At 32.5% G+C, this 24,858-nt stretch overlaps 1 protein-coding gene and 1 long non-coding RNA gene across 2 annotated transcripts; one reads left to right on the top strand and one right to left on the bottom strand.

The window, feature by feature from the left end:
- The first annotated feature begins 15,453 nt into the window (after positions 1 to 15,453).
- Positions 15,454 to 20,649, top strand: LOC127171567 (uncharacterized). Its single transcript, XR_007828533.1, has 4 exons — positions 15,454 to 15,539; positions 15,611 to 15,662; positions 17,880 to 18,004; positions 20,389 to 20,649. It is a non-coding gene; the product is annotated as an uncharacterized LOC127171567 (long non-coding RNA).
- A 1,216-nt stretch (positions 20,650 to 21,865) lies between these two features.
- LOC127171565 (C3a anaphylatoxin chemotactic receptor-like) lies at positions 21,866 to 22,774 on the bottom strand. The gene is given in 1 exon segment (XM_051120291.1): positions 21,866 to 22,774. A coding segment is annotated over 1 exon segment (909 nt).
- Positions 22,775 to 24,858: the final 2,084 nt, after the last annotated feature.

The raw sequence follows: 24,858 nt of genomic DNA, 5'->3' as shown, positions 1-24,858 counted from the left end.
AAAAAATAAAAATAAATAAAATAAAGAACACAGTTTGTAACAGTAACCACAGTATTTGTAGTAAAACTGCAGTAACAACAAATTTACCATGGTTAACACTCTCTCTTTTGGCTTGCTTCCTTTTACCATGGTTAACACTAAAGAAATATTATTTCAACCATAATATTTGTAGCAAAAACCATGGTAATAATAATTAATAATACTAATACTAATACTACTACTACTAATTATTATTATTATTATTATACATTTTAGTACTTATGTAACACCATGGTTGTTTTTCATCAGGTACCCTCCAAGGTACACCTTTGTTCCTTATCTACCCTTAATGCGTGTGTACTTGTATGGTACTAGTATGCTCCCTGGCTTTTAGGGGTAAAGAAAGGTGCACCTTTGAGGTTACTGCCCAGTAAAGAGCTAAAATACAAAATTTTATTTCTGACAGTGTTGTCAAAAAAACAAAACAAAAAAACAAAACAAAAAACGCTTATGAAATGTTTAAAACACATGACTTTCAAATATAATGTTAAGTAAGTATAATTACTGATTTCACTCTTTTAATAATTTAAAAGATCAGTTTAGTTTAGAGGTATCGGTATCGGTATTGATATCGACGATACTTGGCTTGAAAATATCGGTATCGGATCGAAAATAAAATACGAGGTATCGCCCATCCCTAGATCAAACAATAAACGTCTGTTGTCTGCCGTTATGCCCCCACCACAGCAAAATCAAACCTACATCCTTGTCAAATAGCAGCAGTGTTGGGGAGTAACTAGTTACATGTAACGGAATTACGTAATTTAATTACAAAATAAATGTAACTGTAATCAGTTACAGTTACTAAGAAAAAATGAGTAATTAAATTACAGTTACATTTGAAAATGTTAATGATTACAAAGGGGGTTACTACTTTTTTTTTTCCACACACACACACCCACACCCACACCCACATACAGATTTAATTGACTTCTTTCCAAAATTGCACTGACTGCTCTAAAATGAGACACCAATGTTTCAGGAGTTCAGGACACAGAATAGGACACATGCTTATTCATGCTTATAACACATGCTTATAACTGCTTATAACTGATTTATTTCCTATTTGGGTTTATGCATATACTTAATTTTTTAAGATTATTTGTTTTTTTTCCATGGCATTGTTAGATGCCAGTGTTTCCTGTCATAATTATGCAAACATTTGATTTCAAAACCAGTATCACAGCTATTAAACTATTTCTTGTTATGATTTCAAATCTATATTTGACCTCAGTATGATAGTAAATAAGTATTAGTTTACAGTATGAAGTAAATAAGAGGTGTTAAGTCTGAATTTGTGCGGCTGTGCTTTAAATTAAATTATTACACAGCTCTGTGGAATGCTTGATTCTGATTGGTCAGTCATAAGCCGGCGCAATATGCATGATGGTTTTTCTTGATGGAAGCTTTGCGTTTTTTTAACTAATAAAGTATTAAATCTCAATTCAATATTATGTGTACAATTTCTTAATTCTCTCAACCTGCCACTTGCTAGCAACTGATTTCTTCATGGAAGTTTTGTGTTCAAATATTTCAACTCAGATCAGTGTTTTGTGTCCAATTACTTACTTTTGCAAGCAGCTGTGTAATAAGTGGGATAATGTACATCCAGCCAGTTGTTACTGCAAAATAAAGATGCATATTATCCCTTACTTATTATAATCTTAATTATAAGATTAAAGTGATAAAGTCTGACAGTAATCAGTGTTGAGTGCTACTGTAAGTTTAACTCTGCCTGGTTTAATGTTTTAAAATGATTAACAGTTGAAAATATTAGAAATTTAGAAAAGTAATCAAAAATAATAAGTTACATTACTTTAATAAATTAATTGAAAAGTTACACTACTTATTACATTTTAAATAGAGTAACTTGTAATATGTAACCTATTACATTTCCAAAGTAACCTTCCCAACACTGAATAGCAGTAATCATTATAAAGCATGTAATTGAGAATGGGTGTGTTTGGAATAGGATTCTAGCATAGTAGTATTTGTACTATTATGCTTTAGGTCTGTACACCGTGCACAGCATGCACCTTTTCTGTATGCATTGAATACTTGAAGAATTGCTGGATTTGCTAAAATATATGGGACTGTGGCGCTGTGCATTGATGATAAACAGCGCGCACAATATATTCCACACAATGCATTCAAATGCACCCAAGTTTTTCATTTTGACGAAATGTGCAACTGCACATTCTGCTCCTGCCGAAAGTGAAGAATTGGATTTAAAATGGAATTTTTGATGACTGGATGACGACACCCGTTGAATTAAGCATGCAACACAATGACATCATGTGACAATAATGCAGTTATCATTTCATATAGCATATTTTTTTTTTTTTTTTTTTTTTTTGTACTGCATTATACAGCACGAACCAGTGAGCAGCTGACTAGCACTTGGCTGGGATTCTTCATCTGAGGGGGTTTTCAGTGGGTTTCATATGTCTGTGTGCAGTACATACCTTATTGCCATGTTATCCTGAAATGTAACACTGCCATCTAGAGGCTGGACTGAAATGTGACCGTAGATAGGCATCGTGTTTCTGCCGGGTGTAAATGAGAACATGTCCTGTTGAAGATCTGCTCGGCTGCCCTTGGCGCTGCTCTGCTGTGGTTTAGCATACAGGAGAGATGAATTTATAGTGGCGAAGCGCAGGTCATGGTGACTTTTCTTTGCGGTTCTGCACATGAACGGAGAGAAAGGAAGAAAATAGAAAACAGAAGAAGACAACAAAAGAGTTGCTTAGTCACTTTTCCTTTGCGTTTTATCGAAAAGTCATACGTTTATAGAGCATCTAGACCCCTTTACAATGAATTACCGCTGTTCCAAAGTAAAATATTATTAATAAATCATTGTCTGTCAGTGGAGATCACCGTATACTGACCTGTGAATCATTTTCCCTGAAAATATATCCGTGTGTTTTCGATCAGCTGTTTAGAATCAGAACTAAATGCCACATTTGCGAATGATCTAGCTAATTAAGACCTGAAATGAATCGCGATTCAGTTTGATTCGTTCGGACAGTTCACTCACGCACTGAATTATTTGCAGCCGTCTGCAGACCTACAAATGTTTTTTATTATTTGTCAGCAATGACGCTTTTTTTTTTTTTTAAATTTACATCCATATAGCCATAAATGTATCACAATTTCTAAGCATGTTAATCACAGGCTATTTATTTCTTCTACCACAGCGTCAGAATTAAGTGAACGCAAGAATTTTTATTCAGATTTATTCAGAAATATTTCAGGTGTTTCTTTATTTTTCCTTTGTCTTATTGAAAATAAACATGTTGTCATGTTCTACTTTGTTAATTGATCATTTTTAGTTTTTGAAAATATTAAATAACATTTTAGAAACAACATCCCGAATTACTACGCCAATGAAAATAGTTCCAAACCAAGCGCGTCTCTGGGCGAAACACAGTAGCGACTCAATGAGTCAGTTTGTTTGAACGATTCAGTGACTCGCTTGAACAAATCATCGTTGTTGAATGCATTGTGTTAATGATTCGGTGACTAGAACGAATCATTCTTTTGATCAAAGCGGTAAAACTGTTTGCGAAAAGGTAAGAAAAATGTATCACGATTCAGTTTGATTCGTTCGGGTAGTTCACTCACGCACTGAATCATTTGCAGCGGTTCCCCAAATCCTAATTAGATATTTATGAAACAAAACTATAAATAAAAAGAGGGCTTAATGAGGCAGATATTCAATTGTAGAAAACAAAATTTGTGAATGTTTTCTATCATTTGTCAGCGATGGTGCTTTTTATTTACTATTTTTTATTATTTTTTATCGCTTTTTTATTGACTGCAGATAGAGACAATTTACATCCATATAGCCATACATGTATCACAATAAGCATGTTCTAAGCATGTTAATCACAGGCTATTTATTATTTTACCACAGTGTCAGAATTAAGTGAAGGTAAGACTTATTTTTAAAGCATCTACGATAAATCCCGACAATTTATTCAGAAATATTTTATATAAAACATCGCAAATTACCCCGCCAATAAAAATAGTTTTAAACCAAGGCTGTCTGGTAGCGACTCAATGAATCAGTTTATTTGAACGATTCAGTGACTCACTCAGAAAGACGGCCACTTGTTTAATTCCTGACTGAATCGGTGTGTTTAAAAGAATCGGTTCAGTGACGCCGACATATGACGTTCTTTGTTGCCATCTAATGGCAACGATGTGACTTGCAGAAAAAGAAAGTGAAAAATTCATCACTAATGCACTGACTAATGAACCATGAGCAGTGACTAAATGTGGCTCTTTATTTCCAAAAAGTTAATTTTCTAGTCACTGTGTAATTAAAGTTAAAAGCTGAATTAATTAAAGTTATAATTAATGTCTGAATGCATATTTCTGAATGTCTGCTGAACCCAAAATGTAATAATAAAAAAAAACTTTCTGTGGCTTTGGATTCAGTAAGAGCTGTTAGTTTAAATGGGCATGAAATCTGTTCAGTTATTTTTATAGCGCAATGGAAGCGAGACAGATGGACAGTGATTGGCGTTTCTTTATCTTGCGATCACTCTACCGTCTCTAAGCGTGTCACAACAAGCACAACAAAATTGAAAAATGAACAGGAGTGCAGGACAGATTTGCTGCTCCGTAACACAGTTTCTTCCAGAGCTGCGTGTTCGACAGTGTGATATGTTTGACAGCGGCTCTTACTGTCATATGAAACTCTCGAGGGAGAAATTCCAACAAAATACTTTTCCAAACTACTTCAGGTTTGAGGTGGATTCAGCCGGTTCAGAGATGCTTGAATAAATCCAGGCAATATAACCTGTCAAACGCCTGGCCTAAATCCTCTAAACATGCATAATGATTCCTCAGGTCTGCTGTAGAAACATTCACTAAAGATCCGCAGGAGCATTAATTAAAAACGATATTTTTTAACGGTAGGCCGAGGTTGAACCATCAAGCTTTGTGACAGTTTTATGCCCAATTAGATATCACCAATTAAATCAATTACAATAAAAATTGAAAACTTGATTTGTGCATATTAATATAACCTTACCCAAATCACCTTTTACAAAATGTGCAAATTAACTGTTTGAGCTATAAAAAAGATCTATCTTTCTGTAATTGCTCTGGTAGTATTCCTAATGTAAGACTAAATGAGTAATATAACATTTGAAAGGCTCAACTTCACCCCCTGCTGTTTAACAGAGAATTCATTTACTAAAGCACTTCAACAATCAGTATGCATTAGTGTTTAATTTGGTGTAATTAAAGTTCAAAAAAAGTTTTTGTGAAAATTACAAGAGCTTATTATATTTTTATATTAACTGGATATATGAAATTATATATTTCACTTGTAATTTTCAAAAGCTTGAGGTCAGTAAGGTTTAAAAAAAATTAATTGATACTTTAATCAAAGACGCATTAAATTGATCAGAAATAACAGTTTATTAGAAGTTTATCAGAAATAACATTTATTATGGAGTCAAAGCAGGGCCGCAAATACTTGCAAAAGAATTGAAATATTGCCAAGCAAAAAAAAAAGTATTTAGAAAAAGAATAAATGTTCTTTTTGCAAACAAAAATAAAGAATTGCAAAAGAAAATGAAGTATTGCGAGAAAAAAGTTCTGCAAACAAAAATAAATAATTGCAAAGGAAAATTAAGTATTGCGAGAAAAAAAAGCATGTTTTGCAAACAAAATGCAAAATATAAATGAACCAGAGCAAAAGCAATGATTTTGCAGCACATATTTTGCATGGCAGTATAAAAGCAGCGTTGCAAATAAATTAGCAGCTATGGCCATAGAAAATATGTGTTGCGAAATCATTGCTTTTGCTCTGTTTCATTTATATTTTGCAATTATTTTTTTAATAGTTTTTTGCAAAACTTTTTTTTCTCGCAATACTTTATTTTTGTTTGCAAAAAGCATTTATTTTTTCTCAGTACTTTTATTTTCCTTTGCAAAACTTTATTTTCTTTTGCAATACTTTAATTTTGCAAGTATATGAGGCCCTGTTTTGACTCCTTGAAAGATTTCTATTTCAAATAAATGCTGTTCTTTAGAAATGTATCAGTTTCCAAAAAATATGAAGCAGCACAACTGTTTCAACACTGATAATAATCATGCATGTTCCTTGAGCAGCAAATCAGCATATTGGAATGATTTCTGAAGGATCATTTGACACTGAAGACTGGAGTAATGATGCTGAAAATTCAGCTTTGATCACAGGAATAAATGACATTTTACAGTATATTCACACAGGAAACAGTCATTTGAAACTATAATAATATGTCACATTTTTTTTTTTTTTTGATCAAATAAATGCAGCCTTGGTGGGCATTCTTGGTGAGACCTCTTAAAAAAATCTTAGCAAACCCACAGTTCTTAATATATTTATAATATAACATTAAAATCAGCCTCTACAAAAACTTCCACCATTATAAGATACAGTTGACTGAACACACAATGACCTTTTGTGACCCAAACCTATTTAATTACGTTTCATATTACTCTTTTTCTGCAGAATAACGGACTCAGTGAAGCATGAAAGATGTAATAAGAGAGAGAGAGACAGAGATGGTCCACACAAAGCCTTATTGATGCAAGTCGTGATCCGACAGACCAGTGTACTCCATCTCCTTCATTTGCACCTGATGATGGTAAAGTCTTGGCCTTTCTCTCCCTCGGATGATCGCACCATTCTCTTAACTGACCTGCTTTTCTCCATTCCCTGATCCGTCTCTCCAGCGGCCTCATCTTACCCTCTATTCCCAACAATCCGGCTCACCGCCGGCCCTCTCTCTGCTCTCATTAGCCCCTCTGACAGCCTTGATCTATGTCTGTGTTCCGTCTATCAGCTTGTGTAAAGTCCACTATTCTTAGGTTATAGTTCAGGTTTGTTATCCGCCTTACTATAGCCGCAGTTAAATTGGTAATGACCTCCCGAGCAGCGCCGGCTTCTGTTCCCTGAGGCTGCTGAGGTAATGGGCAATGGAGGCATTTTTCCATGAGGTCATTTTCAGGGGCAGCGATGCTGCCGGTCCAGACGGATTCAACACAGCTCATGGGTTTGATGATGGATGGGTTTAGTCGGAGAGTGTGCAGAAACATTTTTTCTGTGTCCCCAAACACTTTTGGAATACATTTGCTTTTTGATACTCCTGACAGGGTAGATGGTTAATAACCCTTCCACTTGAGCGATTTCCATTATTTACACTACAGTAACTGTACATACATTCTTAAATAAAAAAAAATCTTTATTGGCAATGATAGTGAAGAACATCAAACATCCATGCAACCACTAAAGGTTCTTTAGGTGTTCTTCACACTAAGAAAACTGGTTCTTTTAAGAACTTTTGGGAACCCAGAATGGTTCTTCTATGGAAGCAATGTGGAAACTTTATTTTAAAGTGTGCATGGTTAGTTGACTAATACAATAACATTGTGGTTAATACAAGGCATAATTATAAGGCAAAGTATATATTTTTGTATGCAAAAATTAAACAAAAAGCTAAAACTACTATGGTAAGTCTAGTAATATGAGGTCATACAGATGCACAGATGCTCCATCCTTAAAAAATGTCTGCTGATTTGCAAAAAAAAAAAACCCTAATATTACTAAATTTGATGATGGAAAATATCAATTAAAAACTTGCAAGTATCATGTATATATACACTACCAGTCAAACGTTTTTGAACAGTAAGACATTTAATGTCTCTTTTGCTTGTTCAGTAAAAAACAGTAAAAAACAGTAAAATTTTGAAATATTTTTACTATTTAAAATAAATATTCTATTTGAATATATTTTAAAATTTCATTTATTCCTGAGATTTCAAAGCTGAATTTTTAGCATCATTACTCCACATGATCATTCAGAAATCATTCTAATATTCTGATTTGCTGCTCGAAAAACTATTATTATTATTATTATTATTATGTTGAAAACAGCTGAATAGATTTTTTTTTAGGTTTTTTTAAAGAATAGAAAGTTCAGAAAAACAGCATTTATCTGAAATAGAAATCTTTTGTAACACAATAAATGTCTTTATTGTGACTTTTGATCAATTTAAAGCATCCTTGCTAACTAAAAGTATTAATTTCTAAATTTATTTTCAGTGTTTTTTATTTCAAATAAATGCTGATCTTCGGATCTTTCTATTCATCAAAGAATCCTGAAAAAAACAGTACTTAACGGAAATGTTAAGTTGTACTATGTGAATACGTGGATATTTGAGTTGAGTAAACTTCAAACTGTAAGGCAGCACGAACACACAGCTGAGAATTTAAAAACAGTTGAAATGTGGCTCAGAAAAATTCAGGAATCATGTCTTTGTGTTTTTCTGCTGATTTCTGAAAAATGCATGACTCCTTGACCCTATAAGTGGTTGTGAAAGCAAAAATGTTCCTTAATTCATATTTTGTGGGAAAGTGTGATGTTCTTGAGCAAGACAGGCACTATTTTTGAAATGAGTAAGAAATAAATGTTGGGTTTCATGCAGCAAATATGTTGCAGAGTAATAATTATACAAGAAATGCAATTGCATTAGCTCAGATATAAAAGCAAGTGTAAAGATGATGCACAAATATGCTTTTCAAGCAAAACACTTCACAAGCACAAGTTTGAAATGATAAACCACCATGTTTTCTTTTAAATAATGAAGCTGTGCTATTTGTTTGATCTTGCTTTCTTATCCGAAAATGACATTCACGCATTTTTATTTACAAACTACTTGTTAGTCACTGTATCTTAGATCTCAGTTTGATCTGTAATGATCCATTTGACACCTCATATCTCACAGTCAGCTGCATACACAAGTATTCCTGTTAAATTAACATGAGGAGTGTTTATCACTTCAATAAGTCCAGGCGTAAATCACCACGCTGCTGACAAGTCATCCTGACTGTTCTCCTGCCAGACGTCACTGGGGAATCTGGGAACTGTCAGTGAGTGTTTGTGTTCTTGAGAGCTGGGACGTCTCGTATTGTGTGAGCGTGTGGCTCTTGCAGGACCCCCTTCACTGCCCTCTGTGGCAGCGTCATGTTTTATTGGAGCGTAATGAAATTCCCACGCATCATAAACCCTGAGCTATGCCACTACACGAGTCCTACAGTGAGGCGGAGATGCCCTAGAGCTGCTTGTCTGTTCCAGTTTAAGGCTCGTACAGATATCTGGGTTCAGACTTGACGCTTCATCTCAAAGCCTTTTAATGGTGAAGATATCGAGGCCTCTCTGAAGAGCTGCTCTTAATACACTCACTGCGAGTGTTTACTGCCCTGCAAAGCTTCCACAAACTTCAACCAGTGACATTATGTGTTGGTTGCTGAGAAGAAAAATCACTATTAATATTGATTTAAGTTAGAATTAGTTACATACATACACAAATAAATAAATAAATAAAACATCATTTATACATTGTTCATGGAACTTTTTCCCCCTGAAATGTATTATTTAGATGTTTATCAGTCTTTTTAAATGTTACTACTTATTTCAAACGTTCAGGAAACATTCAAAAGCGACCAGTGTTGGGGGTAAGTAACGCGAGTTACGTAATATTATTACTTTTTCAAAGGAACTAGTAAAGTAACGCATTACTTTTTTAATTGACAAGAAAATATCCAACTTACTTTTTTCAAATTTCCCCCCATTTATTGACTAAAAGCTCTCCTGTCCCCATGTTGAGAGAAATCCAGAGTAAGATGTTAGTTCTAGACTAAATGTGAACATGCATTAATTCATCTCACTCACAAAAAACAGACTGAGTATTCCTCAAAATAAAAACAAACAAACAGTGAAATTAAACCCAGAATATGACGCATTTTATTAACTGATGTCTGTGTTCCCGACCTTCGATGATACAATTTAACCATGCTAACAAGCAAAAATAGATAATCTAACATTGTTTTCCTTATTTGTTTATTGCTGAAGAGTTGACATTTGTTTCTTCTGCGGTCTAGACGTGAATTTACTTTTCTCAAAGTCTGAGGCTTTTGGTGTGAAAAGGCTTTTACATTTGCCAAAAATAGATTTAAAAAGTAACGCAAAAGTAAAGTAATGCATTACTTAAGAAAAAAGTAACTAAGTAATTAGTTACTTTTTTAGAGAGTAACTCAATATTGTAATGCATTACTTTTAAAAGTAACTTTCCCCAACACTAAAAGGGACATCCCCATAATTGTTGCAAAATGATAAAATCTCTTAAAGTTTGCATAAACATTTTAAAACCTGGACATTTCAAACATTTAGAAATAATTTTTTTTAATGAATATTAGCAAATTGAAAGAACATGTTTTTGTAAGCGGAGTATATACATGCATAACTTCATACTGTACTTCATAAAAGTTTTATTGAAAAATGAACAAATTTTACATTTTTAACCTGATCCAAGATATCCAGCATAACATGATTAAAGCGAGACAACTGCAGGTGAATAGAGCAAAAAAAAAAAAAAAAAAAAAAAACCTAATAGTTATCGCCTTTTGTTATCGCCAGTTGTTTGATTACATTGATAATTGCAAACATTTTTTGTATTACAAGTTTTCTAAAATGTTAGGTTTAAATGTGCAAGTGAGGCATTATTAATTAAAAAATGTGCTCATTTGCATACATTTCTAATACAAAAATCTAAACATGATTAAGTCAGTTTTATTTTTTATTCATTTTATTATTGTTATTATTATTTTTACATATTAGATCATTTTGGGTATCATTTTTGTCACTCCACAATTCAGAAACTAAAATGAAAAGAAAAATCCTGAAATGTTTTCCTCAAGAAATATAGTCTCTTATCGACTGTAGAAAGAAAGACATGAACATCTTGGATGAAAAGGGGGTGAGTAAACTATCTGTAAATTTTTGTTCTGGAAATTTTTGTAATTCGCTCAACAGTGCGACTTATCACGAACCTTTTTACAAGATGTTAAATAAGTCACTGATGATATGAGTGTGTATGTGAAGTTTTAGCTCAAAATACCCAACAGATAATTTTTTCATAGCTTGTCAAAATTGACATTTTTAGGGTATGAGCCAAAATGTACCGGTTTTGTGTTTGCCCCTTAAAATGCAAATGAGTTGGTGCTCCTGCACCCCTTCTCAAAAGAGGGCGGAGCTTCAAGTGCTATGAATTACACAGAAGAGGAGCACGGCGCTATAAAAGTAATGACATAGCTGGTCTCATTGCACCACTGCATGCTATCACAAACTTTGTAAGTCCCAATTGTGATTATAAGCTTGACAAATTCAAGTGACTTCACATTGCTCTCATATGCAATTTTTAACTACCACAGTCTATTTATGATCATTCTGGTAGCACATGAAAGCAGCATCAGTAAAAACAGCCAGAGACAATGGTAGCTTGAGCAACGTTAGCCTTACTGAAGCGCATAACAGCATATGCTGGTTAGATATGTTTTGATGCTGGTTTATGCTGGTCCTTGACCAGCAACATGACCAGCATAAACCAGTTAAGGACCACCTTAAACCAGCATCAAAACATATCTAACCAGCATATGCTGTTTTTTCCACCAGGGTATTAGAGCTGCATGATTAATTGTTAAAAGATCGTGATCTCTATTCAAACACCCACGCAATATTATTCCTAAATGGCAACGATTCAGCAGTGTCTATTACGACTGTTTCACATCGCTCTGCACACACTCCATTGACGCTTATGACGCGAAAAGACATTAAAATTTGCATTTATGCTGCTGCTAATCCAAAAAGAGCAAAACAAACAGTCTTTTCAACCATAAAATGATCATTATTTCTATGTTACAGACATTTAAATAACAGACGTATTGGGCTAAAAGTTTATAGTTTGGGTATAAACACTTATTGTCTACAATAGCGATCAAAACGAAAGTATCTTAACCCTTGTATGTATTGTCACGCTTATCCACTTCTGCCAGGAGGTGGCGACAACTGCACCTTCAAAAAATATTTATCATTGAATCATTCATTCAGGAGATTGCAATAGTGAAACAATTCTTTATTAACTGAGACACTGACTTCATTTTTTACAATTTTGTTCCAATATATATATTTTTAAGCAATTTTGTTATTATTTTGTTTAGATTAATCTAATCTTTCTTCAGAATCATGAGTGAATCGTGATCTCTAATTTATTTAAAAAATTGTGAGTTTCAATTTATCCAAAATCTTGCAGCTTTAGTTTACATGTTTATTACTGCATACAATTAATTAAAATAAAAGTTTAACTTCATAAAGTACAAGTTCATATCAAAATGCACATGCATTTTGTGTTTTTCAGTTTAATAAAATACTATTTTTCCCTATATATTTCATAATTTAGGATTTCTTTAAAAACGTAAAAATCTTGTCTTGTCTCATTCTCGTGAACCCAGTCTCGTGTCTCGTGAGATAAGTGTCTCATCAAACCCATAGACACAACACTTGTAATGCCTCTTTGGTGCTGATATTGTATATCTCCAGTGGCTACAGAAAGAAAACAGTATGGCAGACTGCCATTTTTCGCTCAGGGCTGTCTATAATAATAATAAAGTTGTAAATTGTGAAAATGATCTAGGAAAAATGATGTAGGACCTTTATATAACCTAATGCATGCCACTGTAATAATGAGTAACTATAGTATTTATATTGATTTGCATAATTTTAAATGCATCTGTGACCTTTCGCTCGGTGTCATCCTGGTGTTTTTTGCAAAGGGCCCAGTGGCAGGTGTAACGTGTTTTACTCCTGTGTGTTCACACACAGACCCACAAATCCTCATGGCACGTCAGGCTGGCTCAACACAACACATCTCTCACCCAGACGACTGGCCGACAAATCCCAGCAGGCAGCTGCCCAGAATATCAAAGCACAGTTTTGTCATGCTTACAGAGTGACTACACACAGACAAACGAGAAAATGACAGCACTTATTAAACACACTCCCTCGCTGCCCGCTGGTTACGGATACATGGGAGAATATTTAGCACAGACAAAAGTTACAGCAGTAATGATGAATGTGTCTCCAGCACAATTACTGAGGGTTTCTTTTACCACATAACCATAAAAAATGGAGAAAAAGAAAGGTGGATGTCATAAAAATGCATTGATGGTTGATATACGAGCGCACACACACAGATAACTGAGCATTATGCCGGTGATCTGGATGAGATATTGTTGGATTAATATATGAAACATTGTTATAAAGTAAAAGAATTGCAGCCATAACTGGTTGATGTGCACACTTTTGGGTGAATATACATTGAGAGTTTTCTAGAAGTAACTTTGAACTCCGTGGCAACCCAGCTAACAGAAACATTCTCAAAATGTTTTGGCAAGGTTCTCTCTTTTTTGTGTTTTATTGTAACGTTTAAAAGTAACGTTCACATAATGTTTGCAAAATGATAAAATGGAATGTTTTCTTAATGTTTGCATACAAATGTGAGTCATTTGTTGGCAAAACATTCTTAGAACATATTTGTTAGCTGAGTATATACTGTAGTCATTTTCATTAACTTAAATTAATTATGTTGTGAACCCAGACAAAGGTCAAAGAGGTCAAATCAGCAAGAAAACATCTATGGCAATTTTTTAAATGTACAGACAAATGTTTAAGACACTAAACACTAATAACAAACAATTAATTTGAGCATTTACCCAATTTACACTAACAATCTTTGTTATTTGAAATAAAATAATCTTCAACTGAAATAAAATATTTAAAAACAAATTTATTTCAGCTGTTTGTGAAATCATCCTCTCATTTTCATTTAGTTTAACTTGATGTACTAAAATAATATTAATGTAAATAAAAACTTACTAAGCATATTAGATATAGAGATTTAGAAAAAATAAAGAAATAAAAATGACACAAAGTTACAAAAATTTTTAATAAAATTAAAATTAAATAAAATGAAACTATTGCTACTAGTACTACTATACTACTAGAAAAATAAGAACTAATTAAAAATATTAATAAGAACTATAATATTATCTCAGTGATACAAAAAACTCAATCCAACAGAAAACGTTTTTTTTTTTTTTTTTTTTTTTTTTTTACAAATTTAATTGGATTCATTGTAATTGTTTTCTAAAATTAAAATGAAAACATAAAATAAAACTAATTCAAAATATGAATTAAAAACAATTAAAGCACCTCACTGTGATACTAAAACAACACTGATTTCAGCAGGAACAAAGTTACGAAATGTTAAAAAATAAATAAACAAATAAATAAAGTTTTTGTAACCGTTATATTAATGCTATCATGACAAAAAAAAAAAAAAAAAAAAAAAAAAAAAAAAAAAAAACTAGACATTTTTACGTTCTTAGTATATTAACATTTAAATAACATTATATTTTGAGTGAAATTAATTTTGTAGAATGCTGTAAAATGTTTTTGGAACCTTTAAATAATAATGTTACAACAACAGGAAAGCTGGACAATTAAACTTTTTTTTTTTTTATCTTCGAATATTAAAAATAAATGTTCAAATAATGCTATAATACCATAACCATAAAATAATGTTCTAATCACAAAGAGAAAACTAGACATTTTGACATTCTTAGAATATTAAAAATAATGTTACATTTTGGGTGAAAATAAAGTTAGTAGAATGTAAGAAATGCTTTTGTAATCATGACAATAGACAAGTCAACATTCTCAGAATGTTACAAATTAGCATTCAAATAATGTTACATTCAAATGTAACAATAAAGTTAGAATGTTAAACTGTTTTGTATCCTTTAAATAACATTCTAATCATGACAAAAAAGTTGATCATAGTAACAAAGTTACTAAAGCTTTAAATAAAATTTAAATGAAAACTATATAATAGAATATAACAATAAAAACTAATTAAACATTAATAAGGCCTATAATAGCATCTCAGTGATACAAAAATAACACTGAATTCAACATTTTACAAATTTAATTGGATTCAGTGTAATGTAATAAAGTTTTAACAAAATGTTAAATAATTTAACTAAATTCAAAATAAAAACAGAAAATAAAACTAATTCAAAATATTAATTATAAGCTATATTAGTATCTCACTGATACTAAAATAACACTGATCCCAACAGAAAATAGTTACAAATGTAAGTGATTTGAATGTCATGTAGTTAATATGTTTATCAGTATATGTATATCAGACCCATGATATCACTTGTTGAGCCACACGACCTCCAGAAGTACTTATGACCCTGACGTGGTAATTATGATCACAATGGTACATTTTGTTTGTAGCAAGCGGGAGACTGATGAGAGTGACATGTGATGGGACCGGCCTGCTTTCCTCTAAACCCTGTAAGTCCAGCAGTGGCATTTGGTGTGGTAAGTTGCAGACTCCAATGGGAATGGTGGCATTCCTCTTGGCTTAAACACACCAATACTGTGGGTCAGAGCTCCATTTGTCTTTTATGTTTTTGCTCCAGAAATAAACGATGATGAGATCGTAGGGAAAGAGAAAGGGAAGAGAAGAGAAAATGCCAGATCGCCCAGCGAGGCAGGCCTGTACCTGAGCGCCACGCTTCAACTGGATCTTCTGTAAGTTGCTGTTCAGATTGATTGTGTCTTTTTCTGAATTTTCTCAGTATTTTGATATTTTCTCTTGACAGGAAGTGCAGCTCATTTGGGGGTTAATTGGTCAAGACCTGCAAAAAAAAAAAGGTACTCCCTATGAATTTTATGCTGCCAAGTCATAACCCAGCTAACAGAGAACATTCACTAATGTTTTTAAAAGTTCTTACATGGTTCTGAAAGTATCATTTATGGAACATTCTTATGGCTTTATTAATACTTTATATACATTCTCACAATGTTGAGAAAACATTCTACGATCGAAATACTCTAAATATCCTTATAATGTTATTTATACTTGATAAACATAACTTTTAAAAAATGTTAAAATCACAACAAAACAACAAAAAATAGACACTTAAATGTTCTTAGAATATTAAAAACAAACATTCCAATAATGCTACATTTTGGATTAAAATAAAGATAGTAGAATGCTGAAAGTGTTTTTTATAAAGCAGATAGTTCCGGTCTTTGATTCTGATTGGCTGAGCTGCGTTTGAAACTACTGAAACTGTTGTAAACTACTCTACAAACATACACATTTGTTTACTTCTGTGTGTTGCTTGGCAACCACTTTGTTGCAACCACAACTATTTCTGAGGTACTACATTGTTTGGTGGAAGAATACTGTTTTTACTTATATTATTACACTTTATTTTCACTTTTTTTTTTTTGTGAAACCCTACTACGAATAACCGTTTTATAAAAGCAATATGTCCCGTGAAGCCATGGTTCACAGTGATTATATAACAGCTAAGGGGGTTTTAGGAATTCCGCTTCACGTCACGCTGCATAAAAATAATAAAAAACTTTTTTTTTAAAATGTTTTTTGAAATAAATGTTCAAAAACGTTTTTGCAACCTTTAAATAATGCTATAATGACAAGAAAACTAGTCTTTTCTACATTCTTAGCATGTTACATATAAATGTAAATGACGTTATATTTTGGGTGAAAATTAATTTCGTAGGATGTTGTAAAATGTTTTTGTAACCTTTAATAATGTCACAACAACAAGAAAACTGGACAGTTCAACGTATTTTTTGTTGTTGTTGTTGATATTAAAAATAAATGTTCAAATGACGTTATATTTTGGTAAAAAAGTTACTAAAATGTTTTTGTAACCTTTAAATAATTTTATCACGACAAGAAAATAAATTTTTAACATATTAAAAATTAAAATTCGAACAGCGTTATATTTTGGGCGAAAATGAATTACGCTGAATGTTGTAAAAACATTTTTGTAACCTTTAAATAATAATGTTACAACAACAAGAAAACTGAACAATTCAACATTTTTTGAATGTTAAAAATAATCGTTCAAATAACGTTAGATTTTGGAAGAAAAAGTTACTGAAATGTTAAAAAAGTAAAATAATGCTATAATGGCAAGAAACTGGACAATTTAGCGTTTTTTTTTTTTTTTTTTTTTTTTTTAATATTAAAAAGAAATGTTCAAATAACATATTTTGGGTGAAAATAAAGTTGAGAACACTGTAAGAAATGTTTTTGTAACCAAATGTTCTAATCACAAAGAGAAACATTTGACATTCTTAGAATATTAAAAATAAATGTTCAAAAAATGTTGCATTCGGTGTGAAAATAAAGTAAGAAGAACGTAAGAAACATTTCTGTAGCATTTAAAAATGTTCTAACTAATTAAATGGGACAATTCAGCATTCTTAGAATGTTACAAATAAACATTCAAATAATGTTACATTCTGGGTAAACACAAAGTTACAATGTACATGTTTCCTTAATGTTTTTAAAACCTAAACTTGTTACCTTGGATTTAAGAAGCTAGTAGATTTGTGGGCTTGTCAGTTAAAGAATCACATTGGAAGTTAATTGGCACTGACTATAATAAAATCTAATTGTGATTGCATGTCATTTGGATGCATTTTGATGAGGAAGAATCGTGATCATGCTTGTCAGATAAAACTAATGTGCATCATTTGCTCTTCATTTTGTTGCTAAAACGTCAAACACGGTTTCTGAACTTGTAAGCAGGAAGCAAAAGTGAAATTGTGCTGCATGTGCATTGAAGAGCATTCTCAAATTTAATGCAAAGTGTCTTGGAAATGTTCTCATTTATCTTGATTATAAATTATGTGCCAAGTGCAGTTTGTCTTAGTTTGCTTGGAATACAATCATTCGCTGTAAAAAATGGTTCGTCCATGTATAATAAGGATCTACAGATATTGCATGCTCCAATGAAAAATGACAATTCGCTATAGTTGGGAGGAATACCAGAAGCACTGATGCACAGCTATCTGTCACTCTGAAATGTTCTGGTTTCATTGTTTCAGATGATTAATTTGGCGCGTGTTCATGATAAATACGGGGTGAAGAAGTTTTGGGAGGAGAAGATCGAAAGCCACATTGAGAGGACGGGAAATGAAGACTCGAGAATGAAAAGCAGCGCTTTATCCAAGTGTGTATTCTTTGATAACTGCTGCCGCAGAATAACTCATAATCCAACGTGTTGCTTTTCGTTCCATTTGTCACTTTTTTCAAGCTTATTTTCCACAGTGGTAATTGCAAAGAAAGATTAGGTCAAGTAACCCAAAATGGAAAGATAAACGACCTCGAGTCACAAAATCAAACTTTTGCTGGAATGGACCTGAAGGGAGAAAATAGAAAAACTCATAATTGTTTTTCTGACCTAGTTTAGGATCCATAAACAGTTTCTAGCTTTTGGAAATGAAAAGCATCCCAATGAGAGTCCAAAGGTTGATGGGTAAATCCAGGCAGGCTTCCATAGCTTGTTTTTGCTGCCCTCTAGTGTTTCCTTCTGGAAGGTCGAGTGGATTAGCACATGCATTGGCACAAATCTCCAGGCTTTGGACCTTGTTTAAAACAAAGTGAGCGTGTTGTGATAGAAACAGCTGAAGAGACCAGAGCGGCTTTCTAAGTGTGTAATGAATACGTTGTTCATTCAGATGAACCGCAACAGGCTTCAAAGCAAATCCGAGGGGTTATTAATACTCAGATCCAAATCTGAGCAATGTCTGAGAAGCTACTTTGAGCTGTGCTAGTTAGTCATGATTTACAGTAGTGTCGAAGTTGATTATTTTAGTAGCTGCTAATAAAAATCTAAAAATCTTTAACTCTACACTACAATGTTTATTTCGAAACTGTATTCACCACTGACCAATATCACTTATATATCAATTAATAAATTATACGTAAAATATTTTTTTTACATACAGTACCAGTCAAAAGTTTTTGAACAGTAAGATTTTTAATGTTTTTTAAAGAAGTCGCTTCTGCTCGCCAAGACTGCATTTATTTGATCCAAAATACAGCAGTAAAATTGTGAAATATTTTTACTATTTAAAATAACCACCTTCTATTTGAATATATTTTAAAATGCAATTTATTCCTATGATCAAAGTTGAATTTTCAGCATCATTACTCCAGTCTTCAGTATTGCATGATCCTTCAGAAATCATTCTAATATGCTGATTTGTTGTTCAAGAGTTTTTTTTTTTTTTTTTTTTTTCAGGATTCTTTGATGAATAGAAAGATCCAAAGATCAGCATTTATCTGAAATAAAAAGCTTTTGTAACATTATGCACTATATATCAACCATTCAAAAGCGTGGAGTCAGTATAATTGACAGAAATGAATAATTTATTTAGCAAGGATTATTTAAATTGATCAAAAGTGATGATAAAGACATTTATAATGTTACCAAAGATTTCTATTTCAGATAAATGCTGTTCTTCTGAACTTTATATTCATCAAATAAACCTGAAAAAAATTCTAATGATGCTAAACATTCAGCTTTGAAATCAAGATTAAATTACGTTTGAAAATATATTCAAATAGAAAAGAGTTATTTTACATAGTAAAAATATTTTAAATATTTATGATGTACTTTGGATCAAATAAATACAGACTTGGTGAGCAGAAGAGACTTCTTTAAAAACATTAAAAATCTTACTGTTCAAAAACTTTTGACTGGTAGTGTATATTAATATAAAATTAATATATTAATATGAAAATACACACTTCACACAATATGCTGATTTTCTGCTCAAAACATTTCATTAACTTTGAAAACAGCATACTGCTTCATATTTTTTTGTGGAAATATTATAGTATTAAAATAATAATAATAATAATATAAAATAATAATTCGTATGATACTACAATTTAAAAATCTGGTAAGGTTTTTTTTTTTCAGCATGGATGCATTGAACTGATCAAATATTACAGTGAAGACATTTATAATCTCACAAAGATTTCTATTTGAAATAAACATGATTTTGAATGTTCATTAAATAATCCTGAAAAATGTATCCATTTCCACAAATAATATAGCAAAAATAGTTTTTAGCATTAATAATAAGAAAAAACATGTATTATTAATTGTGTACCAATAATAACTGATAACAAACAGCCAGCAAATCAGCATGAATGATTTCTGAAGGATCATGTGACACTTGAGCATGGAGTAATGATGCTGAAAATTCCGCTTTGCGTCACAGGAATAAATTTTATTTTACAATATATTCACATAAAAAAAAGCTATTTTAGATTGCAATAATATTTAAGGATTTTTGATCAAATAAATAAAGCCTTTTTTCAAAAACATTAAATACATCTGATTATTCCAAATGTTTGATTGCAGAGTATATTTCAAAATATTTAGCAAATCTTTAACTGTTCATAAAAATGAAACCAAGCTGAGACTCTGCAAAGTTTTATAACATCAAGAGACACAATTGTGATTCCTGTGTTACAGTAAAGCCTACATGAGCGTACAGCAGTAAAACACATTTATGATAAACACTCGATGTTTTCTTTCAGGTTACGTGAGGAGTGGGTCCAGAGGCTTCAATTTCGAAACCAGCATGTGATCGAGAGCATGAGAGAGGAACAAATAAGAAGAGCTCAGAGAGTTCAAGGGATTTTAGGAGTTTAGATGGCTTGAATGATTTGAGGTCATTGTTAAATCCAAAAGCACTTCTCTAACGCATTTCCTAAGAATACATTATACATCAGTTTATTTCTTTAACTTAAATGACTTAAATAGTTTTTTGATGCAGCCTTTGGGACAGAAAGACGCTGTTGCACACATACGCCATTAAACTCGATGTGATCCTGCCTTCCAGCATCCGTCTTTCATATAAGGCTCATTGGGTTACATAGATTAGAGTCTTGTTTTTAAGAAAAGTTAAATATGATTTGTTCAGTAAGCTTTTTCTGAGAAAGACAATATGCAGGATTTGTCATGGTTGTTCAATTTCTCTTCAACTCTGTCACAACATTTCCCTCTTTAAAAATAATAGCTCTTTCTGACATCATATGAGACATGATGTCATAAATCTTTTGCACTACATGGGTCAAACGCATGTTAGTGTTGCCTTGCCTTGCCTGTGAATACACTACTCACTATTTATACCACAAAAGACATGCAGAAGTGTTTTATAGTATACAAAGTGTTATAAGAGAGCATTTTCACATACATTTTATTTACATTTGCATTTATGACAATGCATTTAGCAAACCTTAATGTCTGTTTTAAAGAAATAATAATAAAGGGAGTAACTAGTTGTTACAAAAATGATTAGTAATTGCCAGTTTTCTTAGTAAATGTCTAACGATAAGACTGACGTAACATTCATTTACATTTATAGCAAAGCATTTGGAAACTTAAAATATGTTATCTCTCAGTATCTCCTGGTCACTTCCCTGTCATGGCGAAAAAGAGGACGTTGTTAGTCAGTTTTCTTAGTAATTGCCTTAGTAAATGAGTGTGTCTAAAGATGGAACTAAAGATTATTGATATCTTCATTTACAATTAAAAATTTGCGGAATACTACAATAATGGTAAAATTTGACTTTTTGCATTTTATATGTAAAACACAATTTATACATCATGCACTTTGCTTCTGAGTCATCACACAATAACTCCATAACACCAAAGTGAAAAACACACCAAAATTACAAAATCACCATGATAAGGGAGAGTAAAATGCATGTATATTCATAATTTTTTCAATACTTCAGTGTAGAAACCACACGCCATTATTAGTGAAATATCACAAGCTTTTTCTAAGCTGATAGCAACCAAAAAACATTACAAAACATATAGTATTTCATCATGCTGACAGTTCATCACAAATCACTGAAAATATATCACATTTATTTCTAAAAATATATATCTAAAAGATAGAGAGAGAAAAAGGTTTTAGATGACTTGCTGACTCTGAGTTGATGACATTGGAATCAAAACAATTAAAATAATATTACTAGAATAGAAATAAAGCAGATCATATCTTCACTACACTGACTGCATTTGTTATGACTGTGTGGATCATGACGCTTGTGCTCCCTCCTCAGAGAAAGCTCTTTCAAAAACACGTCTTAGAGAAAGTTTAACATTGCTTTTAAAATCCTGCCCTATGAAAACATACAAAGTGGGGTTCAGACAGCTGTTGAAATGCGCCAAAGAGATGGTTAACGGATCCACTGCTAAAGCTGCCAAGACACTTGATCTCTCACCGTACATGATTAACAACTGCACTGTGTGATACGGCAACCAGCACAGAAAAAAGGCCACGATTACAGCCAACATGATGCGAAACGCTCGTCCAGAGTGAAAATGACTCCTGCCTAACTTGTGTGCGATGAATCCATAGCATGTTGTGATGCATATGAGAGGAACCAAAAAGCCAAACACAAATCTGATGACGCTTAAGTTTCTATACATTTGCTCTTTATCAGATTTATAAAGCAGGCATTGCTTTTTACCATCTGTGGAATTCCCTCTTAACATCATGAAAGGCAGACTAAGAATTACTGCCAGAACCCAGGCCACTACACAGGACAGTCGTGCAATTAATAGGCTGCGATGATTTTGAGCCCAAACCGGTGTGATCACCTGCGTAAAGCGATCCAGACTAATCAAGCTCAAGGTGAAAACACTGGCAAACATGGTGATGAACATAACAAAGGGGAGAATCTTGCATATGAAGACAGATTCATATGGCCAGTTTTCTTCGAGAGAGTTTTCTGCAACATAGTAAAGAGTGGAGAGGCAACACAAGAGGTCGGCAATTGCTAGATTGAGAAACCCAACCGTATTAACGGTCCTCTTCATCTTCAATCCAGCAACATACATGACAAATGCATTTCCAGGAATGCCGAGGATCAAGGTCAGGGAATAGAAGACCAAAGAAATCATCTTCATAGATTTCCTCAGGTGTACATTAAAGGACTCCAGATGATCGTCAAAATCATAAAAATAATCATAATAATAATCATCATATATATCTGTAAAATTCTGCGTCATTTTATCGGAGTTGCTGCTGTCCAAAGCGCTGTGTTTATCCTGTAAATATCACACATTATCAGTGTCAAACATTTACCTTGTTTATTTATTTATACAGCAGATTCTTTTATCCAAAGCAACTTACAAATAAGGAAAATAAGCAGACAGAGGCAACTATGATGATATGTTGGTAACACTTTACAGTACGTGTGCACAAATATGCATTAATTCATGTTTAATTAATGCACAGATAATCACGAGTTAATGTATAATTCATTAAGAACTAAACCATTTATTAATGATTACTACATGAGCAACTAATGAACCTTCTATATGATTCATAGATTTAGTAATCAATAAATTGTTATTAGTTATGTTATTAGTTCCCGAATAACTAATTCTAAATCCATAACCACAATGACATATGACTTAACAATTAGTTTATAGTCCTGTGCCTCAACAAGTAAAGTCATAACAAAACGATATCTTTGCAAATCATTAGCTAATGATTAATTAAAGCAGACAACTGGAAGATGAAATGCATGGCTTCAATCCCTTGTGGTAATTAACACATTTACACCATTAGTTAATAAAAAAAAAAGTTATTAGGGAATTAATACATTATGACACATTTAACTAATAACAATTTATTAATTACTTAATCTATAAATCATATAGAATGTTCATTTGTTCCTGATAAAATAATTATTAATAAATGGTTTAGTTCTTCATGAGTTATATATTAACTCATGATTATCTCTGCATTAGTTAAGCATGAATTAATGCATATTTGTACACCCGTATTGTAAAGTGTTATCAAAATGTCTGTATGGTCTGAATCACATATTAATGCCTTACAAACTTGTACTCACCTTACCAGCTGCTCTGTACTTAACTAGCGATAATTACCAGCGCTTACTACTACAAGAAAGAATCAAAGGGAATGGAAGGACGTCCTACTGATTCGATGTAGCACAACTGAAATGATTTCCGAGAAAACTTTTGATGATGCAATCCCCCCACATGTTAACATCTGCCTTACGGTGAGTCATTATGTTCATTTATAATATAAAATTCTATGCTGTAATGTAAAACAGCATGTAACATGTATTTATAGTAGAAAGAGCTGGACAAGGACAGTTTACAAGTCAGGGGCTACTATATTTTGAGAAAAAAAGAAAAAGAAAACGAAATGAATACCAGTGGCTCCTGATAATACATTGAGGAATTATGAAGAAAAACGGAGCAAGAACACTTTCTAAAACATGTGCAGATTCAGTCGAGTGATAAGTTTTAGCCTCTTCAACTTAATGCAGGTGATTTTACGGAGCAAACTATTTGCTAAAATAACCATAACATTAACAGAAACACTGAAATACAAGTGCAGTTCTATCAGCCATATGAAAGTTGGTGAATGGTGCATGCGTTATATAACAAACACTGCGAGTTTTCTTTCAGAATCGTCATTGGCTGGTAAAAAAAAATAGAAAAAAAACAAATATTTTACTTAAAAAATTAAGATGAGGTAAAGGTGCGAATAATTACATTTTAGACACACTGGGGCTCATTAATGAAACATGAGCAGAACGAATTTTTGTGTAATTCGTTCGTAAAGCCGTTCTGAAGGAAATTTTCGAATTCGTTAAAATGTTTGTATTTTCAAAATGTTAGCTGGCGCGAAAGAAATATACACCTGCACCACGTGTTGGTGTTGGGAAAAGGTTCTGTGTTCTTTCTGGCAAATTGATTACACTGAATTTTGATGCACTGCCGTAATAATTACAGGTTCGTTTGTGCTTGCCGTCTTTTGGATGTTTTTTTTTTCGGAGCTGTGTTGATAATGTAATAAATTCAGCCACCACTAGGGGCCACTGGTGAACTTCTCTATTTCGAATTAGTACCTACTGCCACCACCTTTGATTCAAACCCGGTCTGGTCCGGGAGGAGCACTCAAACACACGCACAAGTTAGAATTACAAAGAATATACTTTATTAACACAATA

This window comes from Labeo rohita, chromosome 10 (genome assembly GCF_022985175.1).
Source record: "Labeo rohita strain BAU-BD-2019 chromosome 10, IGBB_LRoh.1.0, whole genome shotgun sequence".
Taxonomy (NCBI): domain Eukaryota; kingdom Metazoa; phylum Chordata; class Actinopteri; order Cypriniformes; family Cyprinidae; genus Labeo; species Labeo rohita.
Note: the sequence above shows the minus strand (reverse complement) of the source record. Positions and strands in the feature narration are given on the sequence as shown.